We start from the raw sequence: 19,735 nt of genomic DNA, 5'->3' as shown, positions 1-19,735 counted from the left end.
TCCTCCTCTATGAATTTGAGAGGAAACTCCATGGATGACTCTGGAGCTCAAAAAAGGAAGAAGCAAATCAGAAAACAGCAAAGTCATTGAAAAAAATAAATCCAAACATTAAGTGGAACAACTCAAAACAAACTAGAGGCCCAAATCAAAGAAGCCCTAAGACTGTGGAGGATTAACAGCTTGAAGTCAGGCATTTCCCCTTGGAGAATGGGCGTTCCACAGGGTGGGAAAAATGTAGTTCCTTGAATTCAGAATTTTGTTGATTTTTTTTTTAAGCAAAAAAAATTTAAACTGAACTTGTATCTTTCTTTCTCCTAACCCTGAGGATGGAAAGCCACAGACCAGAGAAATTCTTATGCTGAAAGTAAGTGAAAGTCTGGCAGCTAGGCTAAATAAGGAGTGAGCTCTGATTTCTTCTTCTACATTTCCATTAATTTAAAGCGCTAAGTTGTCTGTTTGCTTTAAAATATGCGGTTGTCCTCTTTGCAGTGTCCCTTTAAATAGATTTTCCTTTGGCTCTGCCAAAAATAGCTGGAGAAGGTCCTTTGAGAATCCATTCTTAGTCTTTAAAAAAAAAATACACTTTTTTTTCCCTGCCCTGTAAGCATAAATAGGCCTGGAAGCAGTATTTCCCGCTTCCTCCAGGGACCTCCAATCTATCAAAAATAATAAGTCTTTCAGGAGAATAAAAAAAAAAAAGAACCAAGTGAGGAAAGTAACTCTCCCAGCCCAATTTTGCTTGCTCATTTATGTGATCAGCAAATACTGGGCTCTTCTTTTGGGTGAAGCAGACAGGCTGGCTAGGGATTGAAAACCCTTTCATGCCTACACACAGCCAAGCAGGAGGGATGCTAGAAGTGGGCCGGATGTAAGAAGTGAGCCAGGTGCAAGAGACAATCCTGACTGTGTGGAGCTAAGGCAAACTGGAGAAGGCACACCCCAGAAGACAGGCTCTGGTTTCTACTCAGCTCCAGACAACTGTCAGCATAGAGACTGGAATATTTCAAGTAAAAATTAACCCCTTTCAAAGTATTTGCTTCTTGTTTAAAGTTTTAAAACAATAACGTGTGGGGCAAATATCAGCAAAGAGTATACACATGAGCTGCTCCAGCTAGAGCTCTTCTAGGTAAAGAAAGAAAGATGGGAGAAAGACTGTCCATCCCTTGGGAGCTTCTAATGTAGTTTAAATAAGAGATGCACCTGGCAAACTGTTCCACAGGTAGACAGTGGTACCTTTAAAAAGGGAGCAACAAGAGAGGCCATGGGAGCTAAGGTAAGCAAGAGGGCACTTGAATCAGGAATGGATCTCATAGGCAGAGGCATGTGAGCCAAAGCCTGAACAAGGTAGCCTTTGGCAGGCAGAAGCTGGGGAAGGGCCGTGGCAGGAAAAAGAAAATGAACTGCACAAAGGAAGAAGATGGAGCAGGAGAAGAGAATGTTGGAGAAATGGTCAAGAGAGTATTCATGTTTCAACTCAACATATGTTCCTGAGCATCTACTGTGTGTCACACAGTAGGAACACAATGGTGATCCTGAGAGCCATAGGATAAGGCTGAAGATTTGCGAAAGTGCTGGGTTCAAACAATGCAGTAGGGCTGTATCCAGGGCTTTATCTTAAAACCAGTAGGAAAAATGCCTTTGAAGTTTTAGTAAGCCAAAGAATCACATGTTGAGACCTGCCCATTTTCAAAGTTCCCTGGCAGCAGGGCTGACACTCTGTGGGCTGGAAGGGAGCCACAGCAACCAGGGAGGGGGCTTTGCAAGAAGTCTGGGAAAGACGTGGCAGCTTAGACTAGGGACTTAGTGAAGCACACAGAAAGAAGTGAAAGGATTCAAGAGAGAGATAAGGGTTCAAATTACTAGAACTATCCCTTCAGGGTGGAGTTGATGAGGGAGAAGACAAATGGGAACGGGAACAGAGAATGTGTCATTGTGTCTCTATGAGGTCAGGCCACACCCCAGTGGTCCAGCCATGCAATTCTGCACTAGCAACAGAAGGGTGTCCAGTGATTACTAGAGAACAAAGGTTTTCGAGCCAGCCTGTCTGGCTGAGGGATGGCGGCCAGAGGAGCTCACAGGAACTTTCCACCTTGGAAAGTCATCACCTCAAAAGTACTATTTGCTTTAAATGTGCTTTGTAAAGTTCCTCCGCTATTTTGTTTGGCATAGTGTTGATGGCTAAGAAATAACTAGCTCTTTTCATGTGTTCAACAGCTCATCACTATGTTAACTTTTATCTTTCTGACTTGGGATGAAAGAAGGAATACTGGAGTATCTATAAGATACGTGTTAATGCCCAGCTCTTTTTTTAAACAAGCTCTCACTAAGTTGCCCAGTCTAGCCTGGAATTTGCAATCTTCTTGCCTCACCCTCCTGAGTCACTAGGACTAAAGGCAATGCCCCAATGCACCCAACTACCCACATCCTTTCATTCTGACCCTGAAATTAAAGGAATGCTTCTTAACTACCAGAGCCTGCCCATCCTCATTGGTGTCAAAGAACTTCCAGTGACTTTCTCTACAACCATTGGCATTTGCACATGAACTCAATCCACTGTTTCTAGATCATTAAGGAAATGTAAATATATTTTCTTATTTAGCAGGGATACCTGAAGAACTCAGACTTTAGTCATAGGAATGAAACAAAGGCCAACCCTCTAGATGCTCAATCCTTGAAAATTTCTGCCAATGAAATCTATACATTTTGATAAGTTCTCACTTGTATACTGAGTGTTGGTCCCACAATGTTTTTTTTTGTTGTTGTTGTTTTGTTTTCATGATTCTGGTGATCAATAAAATTCTGTTCTTTTTGGAAATTCACAGCATTTAACAGATGATCAAAATAAACATAGACAACTGGGTACTGAAAATACCAACAAGAAAAAGGAAAGACGCAGTGGGACTGAAGGCAGTTTTGCCTTCTTAATTCCTCTCTCTTACCTTCTACTATCAAACTCATAATTTAGTGCCTGTGTGCCCACACTGCAAATGTATTCATCTCTTCTCCCAAGTTGGCCATGGGGTCCCACGAGTCTTGACTGAGTTAGCACACTATGCAAAGATCATTCACTAAACTTAATGCTCTTCCATGGAGGGTATTTTATTAAGATTATTTGCAGCAGAGACTATGGGCTTCCTAGTCGAAGCTCTGCTTTTATTCCAGTGTCCTTGCCTCCTATGAGTGGCTCAAGTAAACTTTTTTTGGTGTAAAATTATCAGGGAGGGCTGGGGATGTAGCTCAGTGGTAGAGGTTTTGCCTAAAATTATCATGGTGGGTCCTTTTTCCTTGCAGGTGATTGCTTTGGACCGATGAGATGTGATGGGAAGTCTCCTGGAGAATATCTGGGAAAAGTATCCTCACAGCTTTTCAAGAGACTCAAAGAAGAAATAATACCTCCTCTGCTTTCACCAGCCTTGGTATCAGAGGACACAGTGTAATATCTTAGTGATCCTAGGAGAAGATGGCCATTACAATGAGACTGGCTGAGCAGGAACAAGGAAATACCCTGAGTCCTTCATGGGCCAAGAAAGAACCAACGCTTGTGATTTTTTTGTAGTGACACAGTAGATTCCTTTATTGTTGAAGCCATTTTGAATTGGATTTTCTGTTTCTTACAGCCCAAGGCATCCCATATAATACAATGCCTCCTTGGAGAAGCAAGACAAGGCTCTGCCTCTCTCACAACACTTAGGCAACAAAGGAATAGTTGCTCCAAAAAAGGAAAGAAACTAAGATTTACTTCTCAGTAAGTGTTTTGGGAAAACTAGTTGTGAAAAGGTATTTTTAATAGCGACTCCTGATGAATGGGGAGTACTTTGAAATCATCCTGCAAGATGCAAACACTGTAATAAAGTTAGGATGAGCCACTATGAACAGTATGTGTGGGGATACACAACATACTTGGAGTCATCATAATATGTAAACATCAGGAAACTACCATGAAATTAGTCTTTATTACTCATCTACTCTTATTTCCTTCTACAATTATAAGATGAGGAATTTTTTCTCTCGTCACTGGTACCCACCTCCATGCCCACTTGATAAAAACACAGAATCTCACAATTGATTAGAAATTCAGAAAACCAGGGTACAAATGATATAGAACAATTTTCACAAAGATACAAAGCTAGTTTGGGATGATTTTTTCACAATTAAAAATGCTTTATGCTATATGTATAATAAGAATTGTAATGCATTCCGCTGTCATATATAAATAAAAAAAAATGCTGTATGCAGGATTTTCAAACAAAGACATTTCCTAAAAGCCCAATTTAATGCAAAGACAAATTGCAACATACTGGAAAATCAAAACAGGATTTTTTTTCTTTACTAATTCGATCATGACAAGAAAACCTTTTGAACTTGAAGGTTTAAGTTTCTTTTTTCTATCACTAATACCCTCCTTAATCCTAATCCATATTCTATTTAGCACTATTTCTCTTATCTACAATACCTTACATATGGCCCATTCTGTAGGCCAGTGGTTCTCAAAAATACTGTATAATAATTGCCTGGAAAATAAATTAGAAATAGATATTTATAGGTAGAGTCTGATTTAGTAGACTCAGAATGAGGCCCAGAAATACCAACGTAAACAAGCACCCAAGGTGATTCTAACCATGCTCTGAGACACATGATTTCAGACTGTATACCAGATTCCAAGATCCAAATAGAAAAATAATCTAATTATCATAGTAGATTTAAACTGGAACGACAAAAATATGTTCAGGCCTGCCTATAATTTTTATGTTCTCTCTGAGGTCTGAAACAAGCCCAACATGTCTGTGATTTAGATGCTCCTCAGTAATCATTTGCTTTAGAGATTTGGAGTTTTTATCCTTTCCCTCCAAGACTTTTTTCCCCTCTGAATGAATTTTTCTTCAGGATTAAAATGTAAAATGTCTTAACTTTCCCTCAGAGCTAAAGGAAATCAATTTTGGAGAATGTTTCAAACAAGTACTTTTAAAAATACACAATACAGAATGTCTGGCCTTTGAACCAGAGGCCTGAGATGCATGAGGCAAACAGTAGGTAATGAGAGAAGTAAACACTGGGTTTTCCAGAAGCATTGGCCCTGAAACCAAAACTTAGGAAGGAAGCTGACCATTAAGTAAGTGACCCAGAGGAACAATAGCCCAGGCGGATCCTAGGGTAAATCTGAACCTGAGAAAACTGGAATTATACAAAAGCTTGTATCCCAAGTTAACTTTCCCTTCCTGCTGGATTTTAAAATAAGGACAGTACTGTAAATGAGAATTTAGTTTAAGTGGAACCTTAGAACTCCTGAGGGTGCCAAAGAATTTTCTGAGAACTAGATAAAACTCCTGAATTTACAGTGCTCACTTATGCCTATGGCCCTCCCCAAGGGCATTTTAAATCGGAGGCTCTACAGACCAAGAACACAGCATGGGGAGAAGTGGAGTCCAGTGAATTCCAACACCAGCTTGGACCAATTCACATTATGGCATGAGAGCTGTACTATACATAGATGTCTTCATGACTCAGTGAATAGAGAAATGTGATACAACCAAAGAAAATTCTCAAGTGTCAACAGTAAGGCACAAGGCTCTTATGGAGTAAGAAACTCCAGCAACCAAATTTATTTAAATTGGTTAGAAGGCAAAATGTCAGTTACATAGCTACAACTTGCATATTCCACTAGTTTGTGAACAAGAATAGACTGAATTTAAGGTGATTAGGGGAAGAAGGGATAGATAAAAAGGGAGAAATGAGCCACCCACCAGCAGATGAATAGGCTCAACTCTTCAAGATCTACCTTATGAGTTCTGTTTTGTTAATCTTTTTTTTTTCCTCCTTCTTTAAAGAGCCCTAACAATCCTCAGAGCAATTTACAAATGGGAAAAATTCAATATTGGCCCTGCAGGATCACCATTCACTCTTGGTTTCTTTCAGTCCAATTAGGCTCTTATTCTAATTGCACGGCTTGGAAAGACCCACTGTGATCAGCTGGCTGCTAACCAGTCTCCTCCAGCTCCTCCCAGCAGGCCTCAGGGCCTCCTTAAGTCTCAGTGGCCGTAAAGTGGTCATGAGCATCCCTGCATATAGTTAGCTGGAGTGTGTACCTGGAATCTCCTCTGCATGGCTTTCAGGTATGCAAGGTTTTGTAACTAACATTGAAACCAGTTTTACATTTTAACAAATACCTGACTGAGTTGTGTGGAATAGACATCATATAGACATTTCAGAGCATCTGGAGCTGCTTTCTAAAGCCTAAGATTCCCATTATTTTAAACCTATTTCATCAGGATTCTTTGACATTTGGGGAAGATTCTCTCTGGAAATTCACATGTTCTTTGTTATGCTTCCTGTTTTTGAGCATGCAATTCTGATATGGCATGGCAAGAAAAAAACTGATCTAGAACAATTCTTGACTCTACCCAGTTGCTTCTCACCAACTCACAGAACAATCACATTTTTCATAATACCTATGCAAATCTTTATGCTACATACACACTTTCTCTCCAAAGGGTAATCTAAAGTGTCTGATAGATACATGAAAACTAATCATCACAGTCTCCTTCAGATAACTTACCCTTATCCCAAAGGATTGACTTAATGGTATGAACAAAGTGCTATTAAGGGCTAAATTTATAACACATCAGTCCAGTAGAATTTAGGGGTTAATGATTCAGATTAACTGTCACATACTCATTCTTTTCTTTTGCTCCAGTTTGCAATCAAGAACATTCCATCAAAGTTGATGAACATAACACACACATAGTGACTGACACAGCAAGGGAAGTCAGCAAGGCTATTCTGAAAAGGGCTAAGCAACAGTAAACACACAAAATTCAAAACCATTTCAACAGTGTAAATACTCAGAGCAGGAAAATCAGGCCCTTGCTGAATGCTTTGATTATCTCAGAAGGCAAGTGAGCATTTGCCAGAAATAATTCCTTTATTCTCTATCCTTCTTCAAAGGCTTTAATACATATAACTTTAAAAATCAACAATCTTATAGATAAGCAGAGTCTTTTAGCTACACTCAACAAAGGAAGACACTAAGGGATAGGAGTTCAGTTTGCCCAGGGGTGGTTAAGTGGCTTGATAATAACAGAGTCAGTTCTAGAATCCAGGCCTCTTGACTACAAATCCAAGTTCTATAAATCTACAACATATTTCTGTTTGTCCTTGATCATCAAAAGAACATATAAGCCCTAAAAACTCTGTTTGGTGACCTGGTATCATAGATGACACAATCTGGTTTGCCCTTGATCATCATGAGAGCAAACTCCCCCTGCAACTCTGCTTGGTGGCCTGTTAGCATTGGGTACTTCCCCAGGCTCCTTTGCAAAGGCCATCTGGCATTTGCTGCTGTTATCCACTGCAGTTAACATTTCACACATTTCTTTCCTAAGCCTCCAGCATACCTGATGCAATAGTGGGAGAGGGAAATATAAGCAGAACTGAGACCAGCTTTACTGCAAAGATAAGAACTTTCTGGGGTGAGAAAAGGGCCAGCAATCGGTCATAAACCTACTTTGCCAAGTGGTTCATGAGCAGCTGTAACATCTGCCGATTTTTCTCTGGGAGACGATGAACAAGGCTGTGGATTTCAGAGACCCGAGTCTCCTGGTTCTCCAGTTCTGGGAATGAAAGAGGGAGGTAATATTTTATCAGTGTCACCACTAACTCACTTTACAAGACAAAATGAAGGAAAACCAAAGTTTGGGCATGAACAGGCTGAGGATTTCTCAACGATTTATGATCCTATCTTGCGTGCGTACTATATGATCAGCACAACTAGATCTAGAAGTCCTTTGAATGGTGCTTTCTGTAACAGGGTTCATCAAAATAATGACTGTCAAAGGATCCAAGCCAAAATGATGACGTGATGAAACAGAGCCAGTCAACTGCACACCCAGAGCAGGAATGAACTCAGGAGCAGCTGGCTCCCTAGAGGGCCGACTAAATTTCAAGGAAGGAAGGAACTTTATGCACTCGTAAAGTGATAAACAAATCTTACGTGAACAACATTGCAAGGTTCTCAAATATCAAAATAATGCGTTGAGACAGCATCACGGAAATCAAAGGAAAGGCCCATTTTCTCACGTTATGTACCACCAGCAGCCTGGCAGAAGGAAAGGAATGGCAGAGAAAATATTTAAATCCTTCTGTCACCCTATAACCTATATCATGGCTTGTCACATTCTCTTGGTTGAACTTGGTAAGTGGCTTCGTTTCTCTGGGAAATAGATTGCTAGTACTCATCACATCTATTTATAGGACTGATGTGAGGTTTAATTAGAGAAAGGTTGCTATGGTTTGGAATTTCTCTGAGAAAGAAATCACATAAACACCATTTTCACTCCCAGCTTTCTCCCATTTCTTTCTCCTCCCTGCTTGAAGGGTACAACTATGAGTAGATAGGGCCACCAGAACATGAGGTTCTACTAAATTAGGCCCATAGTAGCTACCAGGGTAAACAAATCCCAGAGGCTGAAGGAAGCAGGGGAGGTACAGGCTATGGACACAATAATACTGGGAGGATTCATGCCAGATCTAAATCTGACAGAGAATCTGACTGCCCCTTACAGGAGGCCTATCCCACGTAGACAGATTCCAGTATACTCAGGGTAGCTTGCACCTAATCCCTATGTATTTTAATACCAATAATATGACGCTAGGGACCTGGATGATATAATTGAAGAATGATCAGAAGCTGTACATAGAAGACATGATGGAAAGAGGGCTGTGAAGTTATATAAATGGTGCTGTATTCAGGGAAACACTTCCAGTGCTTAATTTAGGTAATGTGCAATGTCTGATTCATTCTGTAAAATGCTACTCAAAGGATGGAAAAAACCCAAGAAGTTAGAACGCCAATAATCAAAACTAGAATGGCAAACTTGTTTTTTTCCTCTCTCTCTCCCCTTCCCACCACCTCCTTCCTCCCCAAGAAACCACCTCTGAAGCCTCGCTCCTCCACTGTAATTCAACAGTGCAGGCAGGTCCTTGGCAGTCTCAAGTTGGCTTCATTCTTATTCTTCAAGTCTCATGAGCGTGGATATGGCCACTTTACATGCAGAATAAGATGGGTTAGATAATATTTATTTTGGGATACTGACTATTCTTTAAAATAGAAATATCTATTCTCTTCCTCTTAAAACTGTGACAAAAAGATGACTTACTCGCTGCTTTGATAAAACTTCTTTGAAACTGGTACATCATGAGTGGTCCTGGAAGCATTCTGGAATTAAAAGTTAAAAAAAAAAAAAAAGACAGACTATCAGCTTAATAATAAAAACCATATTCTCTCTCAACAACAACCCCAAAACTGCCAAACAATATTACATTTCTCAAAGACAACCATCACAGGGAAACAACAGCAACTCAATTAAGTTTTCTGATTGGAAGCATCCTGAGATTTCACCTGAAATTCTCAGTCCCTTTCTTTTTGAAAGGAATGGCCACAACTATGCTTCAGAGTCACAACTAGAAAAGTGCTAATGCAAAAGTCTAGCACAAACCAAGAGATTTCCTTTTCAATCAGTGACTCACCCATCAACAAGAGCACTTGAGGCTGTATCTCAGAAAAAAGCAACTAACTACACATTTGCAATTACCTGTGCTTAAACTCTCAGCTTTCCAGCAGCTTGTTGTGACACTCAGTTCATCTGGTATCACCATGAAAGTTTTTTTTGCAGGTGTTTTGCTCCAGAGACCAGAGGGCTAGAACCCCTAACATTAGGCATAACACGAGTATATTTTACCTAGTGGGTATGAATTTGCTTAACTACAAACTTGAGTTTTTTTCTGATAATTCAGATGATAAACGCAACAGATGATATACATTGTTCTTGGCCCAGATTTTATCTGTACTGGATTCTTTAATTCAACTCTTGGGCATCTCTTGCATTTCTTCTTATTCCTGACGCCAGTGCCCCAATAGCCAATAAAACATACATCATCAATTCCTTTTCCATGGCCATTGCTTTCCAGCCAAATGAATCTTCACAAAACCTGTACAAAGGCTTATATGAGTTGCAATTACATTCTCTTCTATGTTTAAGACTATATCCCACCTTCCTACAGTACAGAACTATAATATTCCTGTTCTTCAAGGGCAGCTTAAATTTTAGTTTGTTCATGAAACTGAAATGCAGGGAGTTAGTCAATAACCCAAGAAAGGTTAGCAAGTAGCAATACAATCATATATATTGATACAAGGAGAATAGTCCTTCCAGTAAGGCAATATGTCTAATCTAAGCAGATGCAGTCAAAAGGAGTTCCACTATGTTCTAATTTTTAAGGACCAATGTAAGCAATGTACATTGTACATTTGGTGGTGCACCAAAGTATCAATATTCACAGGGTACAGAATCACACATTCTCAACAGAATGTGATATATGATTTCTTTTCTTTTTTTTTTAAATTTGTAGTTGTAGATGGACACAACATCTTTATTTTATTCATTTTTATGTGGTGCTTAGGATTGAACCCAGTGCCTCATACCTACCTGCAAGGCAAGCTCTCTACCACTGAGCCACAGCCCCAGCCCATGATTTCTTTTTTGCTTAACAGATTATTCAGGGAAGACAGCATTGTAGGTTCTGTGCAAGGCTAATTATCTCAGTACTTCTCAGTCAGAGCAAAGCTTCCTAAATCACTCATGGAACCATTGCACAATGACAACCCATCATCTATGGACGATTTACAATGGGTTTGACCAGCTGAACTAAATGCACCCACACAGAAGCTGTTTCCACATCTCAAACTCCCACCCAACAGCTCTCTGGAGACTGAAAATAAAACTGCTTTCTTCCTCACTGCACGATAACTAGCTGTACTCTGCCCTGCAAATGGAAAGTCCCTACCTTAGGTAGGTCTTCAGAGCACTAGTGATTGTCTTGATCTCCCACTCGGCACAGATATCTGTTTCTGTCTCGGAAGCTGTTTTGGGGTCTACAAAATGAAGAAAAGACAAGGTGTAAAGCAGACCTCAAAATACAGATAAAAAACAAGCACACATATAAGCATTCAACCTTGTTAGTAAGTGCAGAAATACATTCAAAAACAACAACACATACTTTTCGCCTATTTATATCAAGGAAATGTTTAAAAATCCAAATATCTCTTGCTGGAAGAATGCAGTGAAACTGATCCTCTCATAAACTGCCAGAAGCCATAGAGATAAATGCAGCAGTTCTGAAAAAGGAATCTGGTAATATGTCTCATCAAGAGTCTTAGAAATGTTTATACCCCTGAACCAGTGATCCCATTTCTCACAATATCTCCTCAGGAAATAAGATAAGGCATGAGAAAAGTCACATACCCCAGAAATGTTCCACATGCACTCTCTTCTTTTAACAGTGGAAAAAGCAAGAGGAGGAGACAACCTAAATGTCTGATCATAGAGGGATGGTGTATGTCTCCCTAAAGGAGAGATGGTGTCATTTACATGATACTGAAGACCACGCAGCAACAGGGAAAATGCCTGAATTATGAAATGTCGAGTAAAAATAATTAAGATGTAAAAGTCTGTGAGAAAATCATAAGGATAAAGGCTGAAAGGAAATACTCAAATACTAAAATAGTGGTTGGGTTAAAGTGGTAGAGTTGTGGTTTTTATATTTTCTAAACTGTGCTTGATTTGATTCCATTGCTCTTCTATGTATTTTAAATTTCCATGAGCCCAGATGTGCAATGAGCACCTCCATAATTATATTGACTCCTGATAATTTGTTAGTCTCCTCTTATGTGGGTTTTAAACAAATGGATGCCTTTAAGTAAGTGGACTATAAAGGAAAGAGAGAGAGAATTCTTGTAGCCTTCCTAGGCAGCAGACAGGCAGGTGAGATTAAGACGCTGAGGTTGGGAGTATGAATTGTTTCACAAGTCAGCTGAGGCCCATCCTGTTGCTGGTGAGGGGGATCAGGCCACACACAGACTTCAGGAGGGCAGAGGAGTCTTCCAGTGCATTGAAGGGGGACTCTGGCTTCCTCAGACCGACTTAAGGCCAGGATCTGTCCCCCAGCTCCCACATTCCCCTTCTTTCTGCAATGCCTCATTCTCAGTTGGGGAGCCACCCTTTCTTACTCCTTCCAGGGGTGGGGGAATAAGACCTTAGGACAGACTGATCATAGGCATGTCATCTCCCTAGTGACTGGCTCAGGGATAACCAAGACCTAAGCCAGTTCAGTCACTGTGAACTTCAAGGACTTTTCTAGAAGACAGGCTGCTCTTTGCTAGGTTTGCACCTGAAAGCTTATATAAGTGCCGGGTGCCACCATGTACAGCTTGAGAGTGACTCCAGGACACAAAGCCAGAGACAGAGAAACAAAGACGGTAGAGCTTTATGAAGCAGGTTAGTGGTGCCTTTTTAATCTGGGAGCCAATAATTTCCCTTTTCCCTCCTAAGCTTGTCTCCTAGAAAAATCCTGAAGTTCATTGTGACTGGACTGGCCAATCTTGGACCATCCTTGAACCAGTCACCAGCTCACCAGAGGTGACATGCTTTCGATTTCTCTGGCCCAAATATCATTCCCCACACCTGGAAGGAGTAAAGAAAGGAGTAATCCAGTTTAGGTCTGGCTCCAGTTTGTTATAATCAAAAGATATTTGAATGATACACGAGGTAGAGAGAGACAGCCACGGGACTGCCTCTTTCTCAACAGTCCCCAAGATGAACTCTGAGACGCCAACTAAGAAAGAGGTTCCTTCGGCAGGGCCAACTGCCTTTCAGTAGGGAAGGAGAGTGAATTATGGGTGGGCAGAACACACTTTCTATTTCCTGGGAAAGAACCCACTTTCATCCCAGAAGGAAGAAGCCAAATGCTCATGAATGGCCTCTAACTCCCAGGCAAGGCACAAACCCAACTGGAACCTACTGCTTGGTTTTGTTCCCTGAACACTTCCTTGAAGATGAGACAGAAAAGGGCCCCAGCTCATAAAATGTGTGTGGCTCCTCTAGGCAGACCACCTCTCTGATGTTCACAGGTGACCCTGGGCAATAATGAAGTCTCTCTTTTCACATGAAACCAATAAGAACTTAAAAAGCATGATTTTTACTTCTAGAGCCACAGAGTGGTTAAGTTTCTTAAAAGGTTCCAATATATGATTTTCTTAATATCCAAACGCTGTACAGCTTTAATTCTTTGTCATCTCTCACTCCCCGAATAGTTTCTTCCTGCAGAAGAAACTTTGTTTAGAATGACCTTTTTCCCTTTCCATTCCCAAGACCCATGGAGAGCTGCCACCCGGCATGGTTTCTGGATGTAAGACAAACGTTACTGTACATTTTTCTGAGGAACAATCCAACTTCGACCCAAGATGAGTGAACGTGAAACTAAACCAGCCACGGTTTGGCAGCTCTGGGAGTTTTGAACTACTCCATGAACCACATTTAGAAAACTAATGATTAGCTTCCACTTACTGGGGCTCTGTAACCATAGGAATATTGTGTAACATTACAGGGAGGAGAGTCAAATTACAGTCCGGCTAAAGGGCTTTTTATAGCACCAATGAAGCAAGGCTTATAACTTGAGCACATCCATATTAATTCATTTAATATCCCAACTAAATTGCACACAGCCTCCCCAAGCTACCCCATTTCCAGAAAGTGCTGCCAATTTCCATACCTCGCTTCTGAGGCTCTCATGACAGAACTCAGAATTTTCTATTTCTCCCCACCATGTCACTTGACCATGGTAGAGCTTAGTAAATAAACCTAAACTAGAGGAGAAGTCCAATATTCAAAAAAGGATGGTGTGGGTCAAGTGGAATGTCTCACTCCTCTTTCTCCTATGACCATGTAAACTCTGAAAACTAGGAGACAGACTGAAAGCAGTGCTAATAAAGGGAGGTGGTCTTAGAAAGGTTACCCCAGACCAGTCCCAAGCACCATGCAGTCCTCTACTGTGCTGCTGACAAAGATACTAAACTTTGAACTCCTAAAATTTCATAATAACACATTATGATGTAAGGAAATTAAATGTCTTTTTTCTTTCAGGTTAACATATATATTTGGTAAAAAAAAAAAAGTTTCAATGAAAACAAATATATATTAAAAAGTAAGCCTTTTCTCTAGTACAGGCAACTGAAACTATCAGTTTTTCACGTACATATCCTAACAATCAATGCAAATGCCAGGTGCATATTGGAATACATCTACCTTTTTTTAAAAATATATTTTTTTTTAGTTGCAGATAGACACATAACTTTATTTTATTTATTTAATTTTATGTGGTGCTAAGGATCGAACCCAGGACCTCACGAGTGCAAGGCAACCACTGAGCTACAATCCCAACCCATACATCTACCTTTTTAAAAACACAAATGGCCTAGCAAGTAAAAGATCTTGGGTTCCATTCCAAGTATGGCAAAAAAATAAATCAAAACTCAAATGGCAGCACACTATGCATGGAATTCTGGGTGTTGCTATTTTCATTTGACAATCTCTTAGGAAACTATTCCATATTGGCACATAAATATATCCACTCTGCAGAACTTTACTGTGTAGATGTGACATCATTAATTTAATGTCTCCTTTTAATGGAAATTAAAATTGCTCTGTGGTTTTTACTATGATTAACAATAATATAAACTTCCATTTCCTTGTACCTCTTATTTGTAGAAATAATTCTTAAAGTATAGTTTCTGAGTAAAAAAAAATGTGCATTTTTTTAAATTATTTTGAAAGATAACTGCTCCAGCTCCCCTTCGAAGTTTAAGTTTGAATGACTCCTTCCCTCAACTGACTGAGAAGAAAGTCTGTCACTGCACATTGCTATCAAGGGTGAGGGAAGGAGTCATTCAAACTTAAACAGGACACTAATTAAAAAAAAAAAAAGTAAACTGTAAATGGATTGAAGAGGGATTGTTAGGTGGAGGGAGTTGGGGTAGTGCTGGGGTCTAAATGAAGTGGGTTGAGCTCCATGCTTTGGTGATTATGCCAACGTGTATCATGGTGTTGAATCATAACTAAAAAGAATTTTGAAAAAATAAGTTATCTCATTGTTTAAATCCTCTCTCTCTCTCTCTCTCTCTCTCTCTCTCAGTGAGGAGAAAGTTTGCAAATCTTCTATGTATGGATGTGTTTTTAAAGTGTGGCTTACTGAGGTAAACTCACCCTTTTGTAAGTGTGCAGTTCCATGCTTTTTGATAAATGTGCATAGTCATGTAACTGCTATCATAATCATGATATTTCCATCACCCCCAAAAAACTCCTAGTGCTCCATTATGTTTAATCCTCTCCCTCCCCCACCAACCTCTGGCAGCCACTTTCACATACATAGCATAATACTTTTGAAATCCATCCATGTTGTTACATGTACCAGTAGTTTAATCCTTTTATTACTGAGTATATTCAATGTTATGGATATGCCATAATTTGTTTATCCATTTGCTGATTGATGGACATTTGGGTTGTTTCCAATTATAGATGTTATGAGTAAAGTCACTGTAAATATTTGCACACAGGTTTTTGTATACTACATTTTCATCTTTTGGGTAAATACCATATCTAGGAGTGGGGCTAGGTAAAGTACTTAGGAGTAGGTCAGATGGTATGTTTAACTTTAGAAGAAATTGACAAATGGTCTTCCTAAAATGTTTGGATCATTTTGCATTTTTACCAGTAATAGAGAGCTTTGGTTGTTTCACGTCCCTGTTAACACATGATATGGTCATTTTTAAATTTTAGCTATTCTAATAGGCATGCAGGGATACATGGCTTTTTTTTTTTTTCAAATTTGTATTTCCTTAATGACTAATGGCATTGGTCATCTTTTCATCCTTTTTTTTCCCTTTGTGATTTTTTTTAACATTTTATTGGTTGTAAATTTTTTTACTGAACGATTTATTCTCAAATCTTATCTGGCATATGCCTGTAATCCCAGTGGCTCAGGAGGCTGAGGCAGGAGGATCCAGAGTTCCTCAGCAATTTAGCCAGGCCCTAACTATCTCAACAAGATCCTGTCTCTAAAAAAGGGCTGGGGATGTGGCCCAGTGGTTAAGTGCCCCTAGGTTCAATCTCTGGTACAAAAAAAAAAAAAAAAAAAAAAAAGAAAGAAAGAAAAAAGAAAAAAGGCAGGGGTTTTTTTTGTGTTTTTGAGTTGCAAGAGGTTTTTTAAAATGTGTTCTGGATATAAATCACTTATCCTATACATGTTTTGCAAGTATTTTCTTCTGATCTGTAGCCTATCTTTTCTTTTTGTTTAACAATACCTTTTTAGGAGCAAAAGTTTTTAATTTGTTATCTGTGTTGTTTTTAAGAAATCTTTTCTAAATTAAGTCACAAAGATTTTCTCCTATGTTTACTTCTAAATATTTTTAGCGTTAGTTCTTACAATTAGGAGGCAGGAAGATCCTTATATTTAGGAGGCATGAATGATCCATTTCAAGTTAATTCTTCGGTATAGTACCAGATAAGAGTTAAATTTCATTTTTTTTCAATTGTATTAGTACCATTTGGCAAAAATATTTTCCTTTCCCTCATGAATTACCTTGACACCTTTACCAAAGATCCACTGGCCATATATGTATGGGTCTTATTTCTGGACTCTCAGGTTTGCCTCATTGATTTAGAAGTCTATCCTTAGAAAATAGCATACAGTCTTACTTTACTACATTTAAAAGTGAGTTGTATTTTGTTTTCTGTGAATTGTCTTTTGCTAAAATCTTCTCCAGCCTTCCACATTCTCTATTCTCATTACATCTTTGAGGAAAACACTTACATAAGTACACTATTCTCTGTACAAATGAGACTTCATTTATCCCGCATGTAAACCCTTCAAGCTTATATGTAATATTTAGCAATTTGAGAAGCAAATGTGTTTACTCTATTTTCTGGCTATACATCTTGAAAGCCTTACGTTGATATAAATGGTCACTTCCCTAATCTAGTGCTTAAAGAATCCAAATCATCATTTATCTGTTCCCTTTGCTGGGGAGTAAAACTGGAAGTTTCTTCTTTATTCTCCTGCTTCCTTTCAACCAGTACTCAAAATATGGGGTTGTTTCCACTCATTACCGGCCAAGCCTTTAGGTCTCAGCTGGATCCCTTCAGAAAGAAATTCTTAATTAGTGGGAAATGAGGGGTACAGAAAAAAAGAAAGCAGACATTCGAGGTCCCAGAGGAGAAAGGAAGGATGTAGTTCATGTTTATAGATAAGTGGATGAGGTGTGCTAACATAATCTGGCGATTTAAAGCACTACTATTTAATACCTTCCTTGTGTCCTCTAAATCCCTAACTGGGTTTTACATATTGTCAAAACAGCTGGGTACAGTGGCATGTACACGTAATCCCAGCAACTTGGGAGGCTAAGTACGATGATCATGAGTTTGAGGCCAGCCTTAGCAACTCGGGAAAACCCCATTCCAAAAATTAAAACAAAACAAACAAAAACTCTGCCAATACCATAAAAATAAAGGGAAAAGGGATAATGTAAGATAAGAAAAACGGCAACACTGAATTTGTATTCCTTCACTATAACAGTGAAATACTAACAAAGACACACACAAAAAAAAAAAGGACAATGAGTTTCAATAACACAGAAAATCAGGCTTTTAGTCAACACTGTCCTGTCACCAGAGAAATACCTACCAGGTAAAGCTCAGATAAAGACCTGGGGAAAACCCACTTGGAAAACAGTGTGGTAGGCAAGAATCCTCCACCCACCCTCAAGCATAGACCAAGCCACTTCTGGAGAAGCATGTCACACTGCACTCACTGTCCCCTATCTCAGCAAACACACAGAAGGGGAACCTTCTTTCTGAAGTGGCCAAGATTATCATCTGAGCAGCAAAATTAGACTGAGGAACAGCAGAGGAAGAGTATCCATTTATATCAACGTAAGTGAATTCAGAATGGGGGGATGTGAGAGTGACAGGAAAAAAACACAAGCTTTGGGTTCAACTGCTTTCCTCTAGGACCACAGCCAAATCGCAGAACCAGGAGAACCCAGGTCCACACTATATGGAAGATAAAAACACCAGAAAGTTGGCTGGAACCACGTACATCAGCCCTCCAATTTCATATAAGTGAATGATTCTACATAGGTTGAGAAAATAGCCATAGAACAAGAATTTATCTAGAGTGATTTTAAAACAAAGATTTATAAATTTTGCTGTGTTCAGGTTTGAGTACACAGAAGATAAAAAAAAATCCAACACAATATTTGTTAGCATAACATATGAGACCAATACACTCTGAAAAATAATTCAGAAAGCACCTGCTCTGAAATAGAAATGAAATTCAGAAAAATATGGATGCTGTCAAATAAGTCAAAGGAAAATAAGAAACAGATCAAAATAATAAAGGTGATAGCTAAAAGGGTAAAAATGAAGGGAGCTTGATAAGTTAGTAAAGACAATGAAAATTGAATACAAAATTATGAACAGCAATAATAATAATAAAAGGTAATAGGAGGAAAAAGACTGAGAGACTGAATTTCATAAAATTTAAAACATATATAAGACAAAATAAAAACAAAGGCATTGTAAATAAAATTCAAGATTGTTATGGTTTCAATAAGAGGTGTCTACTCAAAAGCTCCTGTGTTGATGCAGGAATGTTCAGAGGTAAGGTGACTGATCAGGAGAGCTGAAAGCTCATCAATCATCCATCCCAGTTTGAATGACTGGTGGTCACTGCAAGTGGGTGGGCATGACCTGTAAGGATGCACCTTCCTATGCCCTCCGTCCCTTCCTGGCTGTCATGAACTGAGCAGCTTTCCTCCACTATGTCCTTCTGCCGTGACGGTCTATCTCACCTTGGGCCCAGAGCTGTGAAGTCAGCCGACCATGGACTGAACCTCTGAAACCATGAGTCAAATAAACTTTTCCTTCTCTAAATTGTTCTTTTTGGATATTTTGGTCACAGCAATGAAACAAATATAAATGAAAATATGAATAAAAATATTAACATAGCTTTCAGATCTAAAAAGATGTTTTAATCAAAAGATGCAAACAGAAAATAGAAAAATAAGCAAAGAACATAGGAAAATCACAAAAGAAGAAGTCAGCAATAAGCATGTGACAAATGTTCAGTTTCATCCCAAATTCCATAAATGCAAAGTTAAACAAAAAGGAAAGACATTTTTAAATGTCAATGATTTGTGTGAAACAATGTATGTTGTAAGCCATTCTCCTCACACTTTGCTGACAGTAAACATAGGATATCAATTAAGAGCCTTGAAACCATATACATACTCATTTCAAGATCTTAATATAAACCCTAAGGAAATAAATAGAGATGTGCAAACAAATAAAAAATGATTAATAGTGAGCATTTATTATTTAACATGTCAAAGGCTTTGGACTCAAAACCCACATGCATCTTTTCATTTCATCTTCATACTATATGAAGGCAGGGGCTATCTTTAGAGGTGAGGAGAGAGAAGACTAGATTGATTTAAATGATTTGTCTAAGGTCAAATGGATAAGTAGTGGAACTGTAACTTGTCTAACTCAAAAGTGCATGCTCTTAACCTCGGCTGTTCTGCCCCATGGGGATGTTCATCTGAGTGCTTTTCTAAAATGATGAAGAATTACAATCAGCTTATGTATATAAGAATAGGGGACTGAAGGGACTGATTAACAAGTTATATCTACACAATATGGGCCTATGAAAATCACACTCTAGAAGAACTTTTATAATATGGGAACATAGACACTCTATAGTGTTATATGAAGAAAATCCATTAAAATGTTTGTAACAAAAAAAATGTTTGTAACATACACAGTGTGACCCATTTTGTCAATACAGTAAT

The 19,735-nt window shown here is 38.9% G+C and overlaps 1 protein-coding gene across 4 annotated transcripts in view; it reads right to left on the bottom strand.

The window, feature by feature from the left end:
* Positions 1-19,735, bottom strand: part of Arhgap26 (Rho GTPase activating protein 26) — a 416,502-nt gene that overhangs the window by 141,459 nt on the left and 255,308 nt on the right. For all 4 annotated transcript variants that reach the window (XM_026384432.2, XM_077800951.1, XM_026384433.2 and 1 more), the window contains exons 15-17: positions 10,840-10,927; positions 9,153-9,211; positions 7,502-7,607 (exon numbers count right to left, since the gene is read on the bottom strand). In XM_026384432.2, the coding sequence (XP_026240217.1) occupies positions 7,502-7,607; positions 9,153-9,211; positions 10,840-10,927 (253 nt within the window). The remainder of the gene's footprint in view (positions 1-7,501; positions 7,608-9,152; positions 9,212-10,839; positions 10,928-19,735) is intronic.

This window comes from Urocitellus parryii, chromosome 1, assembly GCF_045843805.1.
Source record: "Urocitellus parryii isolate mUroPar1 chromosome 1, mUroPar1.hap1, whole genome shotgun sequence".
Lineage (NCBI taxonomy): Eukaryota > Metazoa > Chordata > Mammalia > Rodentia > Sciuridae > Urocitellus > Urocitellus parryii.
The sequence above is the reverse complement of the archived record's forward strand: the minus strand, read 5'-3'. Positions and strand labels throughout refer to the sequence as shown.